Below are 12,501 nucleotides of genomic sequence, written 5' to 3' on the forward strand. Positions count from 1 at the left end.
GTAGAAATTACATTATGGGCAGCCAGAAAAACCATAATGTTACAGTGGGTAAAGGATATACCCCCTAACATGGAGATGCTAAACATATATTTAACACAATTATTCATGTTAGATAAAATGGAAGCCGAAACCAACAAAGAGTTAAAAATGGAAACACTATTTAAAAAATGGGATCCCTTTATTGAAATTTTACCAGACAGGGACAAAGAGGTTGTGATGCGAGCATTTGACCAAACGTCGTAGTATTTACTATGATGTCTGGTACTTGAGAGGCACAGAAGAGAGTTAGCTCTCGTTTTCAAGTACGTCCTGGGCACAGAGTTATGATGACAAATACATGGTTACAAATACATGGTTACATTAAATGAACAGAGTTATACATCTATAAAGACATTGCATGAACAGTTAATGATAATATATATTATAGGTTATGTAACAGTTCCAAACCAGATTAAAATGTGAGACAGCTTTAGTTTTGAAAGAACTTAGACTGATGGTGGTTTTGAGCATCTTAGGTAGGTTGTTCCAGTTTTGAGGTGCACAGTAAGAGGAGGAAGAGCGGCCGGATACTTTCTTGAACCGTGGGACCGTGAACAGTCTTTTGGAGTCGGATATCAGATGATAAGTGCTGCATGTGGTAGGGGTGAGGAGCTTGATCAGATAGGTGGTTAGCTTGCCCAGAAAGTATTTGAAGGCAAGACAGGAAAAATTAACTTTGGACCTAGACGCAAGTGATGGCCAATCTAATTCTTTGTGCATTACACAGTGATGTGTGTTGTAGTTACATTGGAGAACAATGCGGCATATTGAGTTGTAGAGAGTGTATAGTTTGCTAAGGTGAGTTTTGGGTGCTGTAACATATACTATGTCTCCGTAGTCTATAATTGGCATTAGCATCTGCTGTGCAATGTGCTTTCTGACCAGTGGGCTTAGGGAGGATATGTTCCTATATACAGTAGTACATCTAGTTTGCCATTGGTTTTGGATGTCAGGGTATCAATCTACAACCCAAATGTTAAATGGGAGTCAAACTATATGCCCAAGTATTTAAAACTAGTGATAGGGACTAGGATGTTATTAGAGTTAGGGACTAGGATGTATTAGAGTTGGTTCTGATCTGTAGCTCCGTCATTGGTAGCTTTACAAATGTACTGCTGTGGCAGCTTTTATTCTAACAAATCGCCGGTTTTTCCCTGGCTTTTTCCTGGAATGCGATGCTCTTCAGCTGGCGCATGCCGCGTTCATTTTGCGTTCCCAGCCACGGGTCATGCGCGGCTGACGCGCGGTTGATGCGTTTATTGAGAATGGTTCGGATTTAATAGGTTGCCATTCTTCGCGTGTCCGCCAGATGGCAGATATTCATGAATTGTAATGCGCATGCGCTTCAGTAATGTGTCGACTTGCAGGTGTTTCGTTTAAAAAAGATACCACAGTGCGCTATTGTAACTTGGCCTCGAGACTGAAGGAAGAGGTTGCAAAAAGTATCAATTTAGGCTTTTCATATTAAAGAAAGACAAAGACCAGTTTCGGTTACAGTATTCTCCAGAGACCCGCCCGCCATGAGTGTTCAAGTGCAGCCCGCTTTCCAAAAACCCGACAGAAGTTACGCGTATTTGATATGGGCCGCGATTAATGCAACAGAGGATAAGATGGCAACAGTTGTTCAAATGTATCAGTATTTTATCGAAAACTATGACTTTTACAAACTTTCGCCAACTCCTCATACGTGGAAGCGTGCAATAAGGAAAAGGTTATGTAGCGATCCCTGTTTTTATCGTATTGAGCCACAATTTGTAGGAGGGTATTGGTGTGTATCACCGGCTTTTTCCTGTATCTATGATCATGATGGCGGCAAAAGGCGAAGGGTCGTGTTAAAACCAACTAAGAAATGACAGTCGCTGCCAAGCAATGCACCAGCACCGGGCATTTATATCAGTACAGTATATATATTTTGTATATTTATATTTATATTACAACAGTATATATATATATTTTGGATATTTATATTTATATCAGTACAGTATATATATTTTGTATATTTATATTTATATCAGTACAGTATATATATTTTGTATATTTATATTTATATTACAACAGTATATATTTTGTATATTTATATTTATATTACAACAGTATATATATTTTGTATATTTATATTACAACAGTATATATATTTTGTATATTTATATTTATATTACAACAGTATATATATTTTGTATATTTATATTTATATCAGTACAGTATATATATTTTGTATATTTATATTTATATATAAATTTTATATTGCTGCATATTAATAAATAAATATATTTTCTTTACATTGTAGGGGGACAACTCTTCTGGTGCACAAAATAAGTGAGGAGAATGATGAGAAGAGTGCATTAAGGGTCAAAAACACTCTGCAGGAAAAGTACAATCTGACTGTATCCGAGAGCAGCATAAAGAAGATGAGACGCAGCATTGGATGGAAATATGGACGTGTGAGGTTAGTACTGGCCAGTATAGGAGGTAAAAGTGTTGTTTAGGAAACTGTACTGTACCGCTAAAATTATTTATTCCTTGTCATTACAGAGCGTACCCCATGATACGGGACGCAAACAAAATCAAAAGAGTGGTCCAGGCCCAGGCATGGATCAACAGTGGGGAGACTTTCCAGGATTGCATCTTCACTGATGAGTCTACTGTGTCGCTGGAGAGATTTGCAAGCTTTGCATTCCACAAAAAAGGCCGCATATCTTTGAAGCCGCGGCCAAAACACCCCGTGAAGCTGCATGTGTGGGGTGCCATCTCTAGGCGTGGACCAGGATGCATTGTCATCTTTGAAGGTAAAATATATCAAATATAATGTAGCCTTATGCACTGTACTTTACTAGTGTAACCTTACTGTATGCACTGTACTGTACTATTATGCAGTTTTTTGAGCACTTTTCTTTTCTTGCAATAGGAATTATGAATAAAGCTTTCTTCCAAGACAACATTGTCCCTGAGATAGTGCAATATATCACACGCGAGTTCCCCAATGGTCATCGCTTCTACCAGGACAACGATCCAAAGCACACCGCGTCAACAGCGCATATCCTTGAGCGCGGTATCAACTGGGTGAAGATGCCAGCGGAGTAAGTGCAGTAGACCGTGTCTCATTTTTTTCCCCACTGTTTTTACTGTGTACTATATCTCTTAAACTAATTGTCCTTTTTTTCCAATGACAGATCGCCAGACTTCAATCCGATCGAAATGGTCTGGCATCAGCTGAAGAACCATATCCGGAAAGTAGCGAAACCCTCCAGAAAGGACGAGTTGTTGAAAGGCATAATGAGTTTTTGGAACGATGTACTCACCGTGGAACGCTGCAATAAATATATAGACCATATTGCCACTGTGTTGCCCATTGTCATCGCGTGTAATGGGCAAGCATCAGGAAAGTAGTACTGTGCTGTAGTATTGTAAGTACAGTATGATACAGGTAAGTATGGCACAGATTTTTTCTTTCCCAATAGTCAGAGTATACAGTAGTTACAGTTTTTTCTTTACAGAGAGAGCAGCACCAGCCATCAGGTTACAGTACACAGTATTTAACAGTAGTCAGAGTATACAGTAGTTCCAGTATAGACTAGTTTGACAGTACTACAGTAACTGCCTACTAACTGCTCAATTTTTTTCTTACACATCACACAATGCCCTAATATAGTACGCACATACTGTAACTGCACTAATTTTTTGTTTTCTTGTCGTTTCAGGAAAAAAGGGTGGCCTGGGGGGAGGTGGGGTTTTGTGTCCAGTCTAATCTGTTTTGTACAGTAAAATGTACAGTATATAAACAGCAGTATTGATGTACACAAAACCTCTCCTCTCTCAATGAACTATTGTACTGTACACAGAATGAGGAGCAAGATAAAGGCAGAAAAAATAATATTACTATGTATACTGTATATATATATATATACAATATATATATATATATATATATATATATATATATATATATATATTATACATTACAGCATATATATTATTAAATAATATTCTTATAAATGTGCATAATTCATGTTTCTCCATGCTTTACAAATGTTTTGTAAATGTTTATCCAATTTCAATCTGCCAGAAGAATTTAATAAAGACTGCATTATGTATTATTCATGATTATTTTTATATTTGTATTTTTTTGTTCCTGATGAAATAAAATAAATATTTATTTACATTCCTGGTAATCATAATAATTGACAACAACCACACCCCCTCCCCCCCCCCCCCAACCCCTACAGTATAATAATGAATGACAAAACAACATGAATCAGTTTATGTTTTTTTTTACTCTCAATTCTCACAATGCTGTGCACATCAGATTTACATTTCAAATTCGAGAAGGGATTTTCCAAAGCGTTACCATAAACAAAGCCTCAAAGGGTTTGGGGGGTTGGGTGAGTCATGTGCAATAATCAGCTAGCTCCCATCTCAAAGAGGCTTAGAGTACACGCAGGCGCAGTGAGGCGATTGACACTCGGCTAGGGACAGATTAAAAACACAATGACTAACTTCAGAAAATGAATGACTCTGTGGAGGTGTCTGTCGAATGACTCTGTGGAGAGCGGGGGGTTGGGTGACTCATGCGCAGTAAGCAGCTACCTCCCATCTCAAAGAGGCTTAGAGTACACGCAGGCGCAGTGAGGCGACTGACGCTCGGCTAGGGACGGATTAAAAACACAATGACTAACTTCAGAAAATGAATGACTCTGTGGAGGTGTCTGTCGAAAATAGTTTGTGTGTGCCTGGGGGAGGGATGAAGGATTAGTTGTGCTGCAGTTCAAAGAAATTACATACTGTAGAGTACAGTACAGTAATTTCAAAAGGCAGTTCATCATAATAATTTGATCAATAAACCCCCAAATTCAACCCCCAAATACAGTACATAAAAAGCAAGTCACTTTATCTCCCTGTGCCTCAGGCACCAAAAACAAACAGTAGATTGTGAGCTCCACCGGACAGGGAGGGACCTGTGCCTGCAAAATGTCTCTGCAAAGCGCAACGTATACTGTAACTAACAGCGCTATACAAAAACATGCTATTAATATTATTATAATATCAAGGTGATGCTCTGTGCAAATCAAATTCGAGAAGGGATTTTCCAAAACGTTGCTGTAAACAAAGCCTCAAAGCTCCCATCTCAAAGAGAATTACACGCAGGCGCAGTGAGGCTTTGTACTGTAACTCAGCTATGGACGGATTAAGAACACAATGGCAAGATTTAGAAAATTAACGACTCTGTGGAGAGGGGGGGGGGGTTGGGTGACTCATGCGCAGTAAGCAGCTAAGCAGCTAAATAGCTCCCACCTGAAAAAGGATCACATGCAGGCGCAGTGAGGCTTTGAAGCTCGGCTATGGACGGATTAAGAACACAATGGCAAGATTCAGAAAATTAACGACTCTGTGGAGAGGGGGGGGGGTTGGGTGACTCATGTGCAGTAAGCAGCTAGCTCCCATCTCGAACAGGCTTAGAGTACACGCAGGTGCAGTGAGGCGATTGACGCTCGGCTAGGGACGGATTAAAAACACAATGACTAACTTCAGAAAATGAATGACTGTGGAGGTGTCTGTCGAATGACTCTGTGGAGAGGGGGGGGGTTGGGTGACTCATGCGCAGTAAGCAGCTAGCTCCCATCTCAAAGAGGCTTAGAGTACACGCAGGCGCAGTGAGGCTTTCATGGACGGATTCAAAACACAATGGCAAGATTCCAAAAATTAAAGACAGGCGCATGAAGTTCAAAGCTAAAGACGTAATTTAATTTCAGAAGGCAGTTCATCATAATAATACACCCCCAAATACAGTACGTAAAAAGCACACAAATCAACCATGTGCAGTCAAATGCACAGGGTCGCAGTCAAAAGCTACTGTACAGCACAGATTGAATATCGCAATACAGTAAGATGGTTTTTGCAGGCTTGTGGAGAAAAAAAAATTACAATAAAAAAAAAAATTCATTTTTTTTTTTTTTTTGGTCACTCACTCAGGCAAGTAAGCAGTGGTGGGCGAAGTTACAGGCGCATGCGCAGTAAATTCCTGCTGTCAAGCAGGAATGTGATTCAAACCAGAAACACGTTCAAAGGAATGGTGTTGGAGAGATGTACTGCATTGCACAGAAGATAAGAAGTTGAAATACCCTGCAGTGCAGTTAATTATCCTGAGCGGGTAGAGAGCAGTGTATACTGTATGCCGAAATGTAACACTGTTACAGTACTGTACACGCCTATGCGTTTCAACAATTTTCAAATGAGACATACCGTACAGCAGCACAGCACTGCAAATGCATGTATACTTTAAATATGCAAATTTACAATTACTGCGCGCGCACACACAGACTGTGTACTGACGTAGGTTGAACCACGAAGGAATTAGACTTCCAAGACAACAGCTCGCAAACGCCCCCCTGAGTTTTTACACGGCATTGCAGTATTGCAGACAGCGAGAATAAAACGCTAATATCACGAGCGCGAAAATAACGCAGTTCACTCCGGGCGAAAACGACACAAAACCGCACATAACCGGGATAATCTGAAAATCGCGGATCTAGCCGATTTAGACTAAAGGCGGTCGCCACTGTAGCCTTGGTCCCAAATACCATTGTTACAGACTTGTCAGTGTTTAAGACTTCACATTTTATATGAGCGTCAAGGTCTAATTTTGATATATTCCTATTTTTAAGAAACTAGTTTCACACCCCACACCCCCAGGCAAAGTGTAAAAAAATACACATTGGGACACGTTTGGCAGTTGAAACTTTAATAGTACTCCCATTAGAGTGAATAAATGGTTGATTTTTTTGGAAATTAGAAAAAAATTGTCTATAAATAAATCTATTAAAACAATGTCAAAACAGATATACAGATTACATAAAACAATATGGACGATGAGTCGAAAGAAAGCAAAGTACCAGTAGACCATTGCAATCAAAGTTCCTATGACTCGGTGCTCCAGCCATTGCCATACCGCTTGCTTCCCTAATCGACTTTATTTTGTCTTCAGACCAATCCCCAAGACATAGAAAACTGCTAGAGTTGTCGTAATCTTGCAAAGTGGGGACTTAAACACTGTCTCAAACTACAGGCCAATCTCTTTTCACCCAATACTATCCAAAGTCATGGAAAAATGTGTCCACTCCCAGTTAAGCAATTACTATACCAAGATACATTTTCTTAGCCAATTCCAATCTGGCTTTTGCCCAAACCACACCACAGTAACTACCCTCCTAAAAGTTTGCAATGGATTTAATGTGGAATGGAGCTGGACAACTTACTGGTGCAATATTCCTAGATTTTGCAAAGGCTTTTGATACTGTTGATCATGTTATCCTACTTAATAGCAAAGTCCAATATGAAATGGTGCTCAGAGCACATATGTGCTCAAGTAATGTTTTTCAACAATATGTCATATAATTTCCGTATTGCCTTAGGTTATCCAAGTATTAAGTCCAAATGTATGTTTGCTAAACAAACTGCAGTGCTCTGGAATAGGGTAACATGCTTTAAACTGGTTTCAGTCCTACCTATCAGCTAGATCCAAACATGTGTCTATATTGGGCTCTAACTCCAACCTCTTGAATATCACCTGTGGTGTCCCTACTCTTTTCAGTCTTCATCAATGATCTACCTACAACTTGTAGGGGAGCTTTAATGCACATGTATGTGGATGACACAATCTTATATGCACTAAGTGAAGGTGAAGAAAACTGTGCTAACTCTATTAGTGTACACTTGTATTATACAGTGAATTATAAGTGTAATCAATTGATTAATGGACAATGGTGACGTGATAAAATAACGTGCAAACAATATTAAGTTCAAACCCCCTGCTCAGACCCAGCTGGTGGGGACTGGTTCCACTAGTCCCACAAATCGTCACTCTCCAGTTGTAATCCAGGGGGAGCATAAAGGGAAATAGAACAAAAGACAAAACAATCTAAGTGCAGACAGTTTTAAAACTAGTGTATAAATTCTCTGTTCGATCTTGGCTCATAAGTGTTGCCTACTTACAAGATGTAAGTCAAAATCAAGCGGTTTTGACACACAATGGTCTCTGTTAGAAGGATTTCTCAACCAGGAATGTGGAGTCTCCAACTCTCAGCTCAGCAGCAATGTGTATGCAAAAGAAAAGATAACCATAGTGCAGACCAGTACTATAAAAAAAACTCGACTTTATGGGGTTAAAAATGAACACTTACAATAAAAACAAGTGGTTTAAGCATGTATCACAATTATTGTGATCAAGGAGAGAAAGTTGTTAGCTCCAGGCTCACCCGCCTCCTCCGGTGTGACTCTGTGTGGGACACCACTCTCTGGGACTCTCCACCTCCGGCGATGAACGCCGTCTTCTAGGATTCTTCCCCTCGTGGGCTCCCTCTGGGGTGCGTTGTTCTAGTCCCAATCGTTGGAGACTCCACATTCCTGGTTGAGAAATCCTTCTAACAGAGACCATTGTGTGTCAAAACCGCTTGATTTTGACTTACATCTTGTAAGTAGGCAACACTTATGAGCCAAGATCGAACAGAGAATTTATACACTAGTTTTAAAACTGTCTGCACTTAGATTGTTTTGTCTTTTGTTCTATTTCCCTTTATGCTCCCCCTGGATTACAACTGGACAATCTTATATGCACACAGCACTAGCCTCTCTGGCCTTGGACACGTACATCAATCTGGTTTTTCGACACTTGAAATCCGGATTTCCCAAATACTTGCATAGAATGTGAAATTAGCAAATGCAATACTGTATACATCTAAAATAAAGCTGCATTAAATTGTATGCTATTCAGAATATATTTACTTGCAGTGGATTTGTCTCCATTGAGGGACCAGGTTCCTGGGTCCTCTGTGTCCATGAATAGAGGTCTGGTTCCGGGTGTTTTGATATCAGCACAGCCTTGTGCTCAAGAAATCACCTCCTTTGACAGCACAGCTGTGACTGTGCTCAGGAGTCTCACTAAGCAGTTTCCAGCAGGAGGCTTTCTACAGGTCTGATTATGCAGGTGGAGACTGGTTAATTCTCTTTAGCTGCAATTAACCATCTCCCTGCTGGATTCCTCAGACCACTACAGGCTTATGTTGAAGCCTTATTTAGAAAGGGGTTAAGTCCCTGTTACAGGCCCATATATACTAAACAATGCTAAGCCGTAAGACAATTTGCAGCCTAGTTACTTGAATTGGCTGAGACTGCGTGGTGCTTTATGGTTTAGCACTAATTAGTAACTATGGCTCAAAAAGAAAAACACTTTAAATATAAAAAGTAATTATTGTGCTTTGATGCCATGCATGGATTTATTTCAAATAAATTATTGTCCCTGTTAAAAGTAACTCATTTTTAAATGACATTTTTACACTTTTTTGTTGGATTCCAAGAGGTAGATATCACCTGGGTCCTGAAAATGCAAGGAAATAAAGAGCATTCACTGGATAAGTACAGTACACTTTGGTATTTCCAATAATAATACAGTGCAAAATAACTCCTTCAATTCATTAGGTACCTGCTACACAAATTGAACATTAATGCAAGGCACTTTCATCTATTAATGTAAGGCTGGATATAGTTTGTAGGAGATTCTAGAGACACAATATAAGATATGTTGCAGCAGTGACAATAGACAACTTTTCAGATTACTGCAATGAGGTCAGAGAGACAGTTCAGGGATTATTAGTGATGTTCGGCACTGAATGTCATGTGGCAGAATACAGGTGAGGAGGAGGAGGGGAAGACAGGCTAGATATTAATGCACTATTTCTATTTAGTCTTTTGAAGTACAAACAACATTGATTATATATATGACAGTAAATAGTAATTATTCGTTTTGCACAATTCTGTATAAATCTTACCTACAAGTATTTTGAAATATTGTTTGTGTATAAACACAAAATATCCTGTTGGGGTTCTGTCCTGTGGTGGGTATGCGATAGCGAGGGGAATATACAGAAGAAGTTTCATCTCACATGGTCATATCTCTGCTTGTTACATTTTGAAAAGGTTGAAATAGTAGAAGGCAATGCAAATGAATATTGTGACAATTGTTCCTCTTTAATATATCACAATTAAACATCAAAATGCATAAAGGGTAATAAGACAAGACATAAATCATTGCTTATTGTTTATAACCATGCTGTTCTTTATAGCTGTGTACAGTATATCCAGTCTGACAGTTGTAAACATCAAGATAATAAGGAACATTTTCTAACACCAATAAATATTGACTTCCATAACTCCATAATAATATTTCTTGACTGATGTGATTCCTATAGAAATAAAAGCTGAAACCTCATGTGTGTGGCCTAAAAGACAGTATGGCCCGAATGCAAAGTTGCCACTTTTATAAGCCATTTAATTCTGATTAGCCTTGATGTAGAAATTTTTCTTACATTATTACTATGGAACAGATGCATGTGTTACCCATATACTTAGCACACAAACACATTTACATACTACCTAAAGAGTGTGCAATTGGCTATTAATGCATAAACCACTGATGGATAATGTAGTTATTGATTTCAGTGTGTCTGATTTTAACATGAAGCTTTAGTTCTCCAAATAGTAACAATATGTTAGTGTATCAATTGTAAACAAGTCAGCCTTTTTGTTGACTAGACTCAATCTTCCATGTTATACAGCGAATAACTCCCAAATCTTTCCAGGACTGCCCTTTTCTATGGAAAACTTTTATTAGGGCGTTTTTCACCTCCTTGTTTCTCAAGCTGTAGATTACTGGATTTAGTGCAGGGGTTACAACAGAATAAAATACTGACACAGCCTTGTCCATGTCAGAGTTTTCACCTGAAGAAGGTCGAAGATACATAAAAATCACGGTGCCAAAGAAGAGTGTCACAACGAAAAAATGTGAAGCGCATGTAGAGAAAGCTTTGTGGCGGCCTGAAGAAGAGGATATCCTTAATATGGCAGAAATTATGAAAATGTACGACACTGTTACAAGCAACAAAGAGCTGAGGACCACAGTGGAGGAAACTGTAAATATTATAGCATCCAAGAAGAAAGTGTCAGGAGCTGAGAGTTTTACCAGTGGACCAACATCACAGAAGAAATGGTTTATGGTTTTTGAGCCACAGAAGGGTTTTTGAGAGAGAACAATTGTGGGTAAAATTGGAACCATGCAGCCACCTATCCAAGATCCAAGGACGAGCTGGCAGCACAACCTTTTGTTCATGATGTTAGTGTAATGGAGTGGGTGGCAGATGGCCAAATATCGGTCAAAACCCATCAAAGCCAGAATGAAGAATTCTGTGGTGCCAAAAAGAAAAAAGAAATACATCTGAGTGAGGCAATCATTAAAAGATATAGCCATGTTTCCAGATAACAAGTCAAAGAGCATTCTGGGTACGGTGACTGTGGTGTAACCTATCTCAAGGAAAGAGAAGCTATTAAGGAAAAAATACATTGGGGTTCTTAGAGAAGTGTCAGATATAGTGAGGGAAATTATAGTTATGTTTCCCAGAAGGGTCAACATATAAATCACCATAAAAAGAAGAAAGAGTATGATGCATATATCCTTTTGTTTATTAAATCCGAGAAGCAGGAATATGTCTGCCCGGCTTCTGTTCTCCAATGGACACGTTTCAAAAGGGTCAGACTGCAAAATGACATAGAAACATAACACATCTTAATAGTGTGTGGCTTGGACTTATTTATGATTCAATTCCTAAAAAAAAGTTTCCCCCCAAAACTGCATATCATCAGCCCTAACCGAAGTTATAGTTAACGCAGGGCCCGTTACGGCTGAAAACATAATTTAATACAGCATTAGCGCACTTTGAAGGTCCCTGTTAACACATAATGAGGCGTTAACTCAAGTTAACGCCTCTTTAAGTCAATAACCAAGCTCTGTGGATCTGTGCCCAGATGGCAAAAACGGAGACTGACATTTCATACAGGAAAAATATCCAACATAAATGTGGTATTCCTTCATTCACTGCACTTCAGATCCTTCAATATGCTGGATCTCCCTCCACTAGCCAACAGCATCTTCTAGAGACTGATCCTGTTGCTCTCTCCTCACACAATTGCTGCTGCATAACAGAAGAAACTCTATGGTATTACTATCATAGATCTGATATATTAAATACTCCTCTGTTACCAGGATGTCACTGGTCTTTGCCCTAACCTGTATTTCTTTTGTTGGTTTCTACCTTATTATATGTTCCCAACTGCAGCCCTCAAGGCCCACGAACAGTGCAGGATTTAATGATACCCCGGCTTGAGCACAGGTGGTTCAGTCAAAATGATTGGGCCACCTGTGCTAATAAGAGGATAGATTTAAACCTGCACTGTTAGTGGTCCTTGAGGACTGGAGTTGGGAACCTCTGTTCTAGTCATAGCTTTCTTTCTCTCTCTTTCCATTCCGTTCTCTTTCTGTGATTTCTCTCTCTTGGATACACTATGAAGCTATTTACCCTGTTGCTGGAGAAGATATTAGTCTCCTTCATCTGAACTGAACTTTTCTCCAGGATGAGGAAG

The 12,501-nt window shown here is 39.2% G+C and overlaps 1 protein-coding gene across 1 annotated transcript; it reads right to left on the reverse strand.

The window, feature by feature from the left end:
- Nucleotides 1–10,161: 10,161 nt before the first annotated feature.
- LOC142502144 (olfactory receptor 6M1-like) lies at nt 10,162–11,359 on the reverse strand. Its single transcript, XM_075613020.1, has one exon. It carries the CDS (start codon nt 11,357–11,359, stop codon nt 10,601–10,603), a length of 759 nt encoding a protein of 252 aa, XP_075469135.1. The 3' UTR covers nt 10,162–10,600.
- Nucleotides 11,360–12,501: the final 1,142 nt, after the last annotated feature.

Source organism: Ascaphus truei, chromosome 8 (genome assembly GCF_040206685.1).
Source record: "Ascaphus truei isolate aAscTru1 chromosome 8, aAscTru1.hap1, whole genome shotgun sequence".
Classification (NCBI taxonomy): domain Eukaryota; kingdom Metazoa; phylum Chordata; class Amphibia; order Anura; family Ascaphidae; genus Ascaphus; species Ascaphus truei.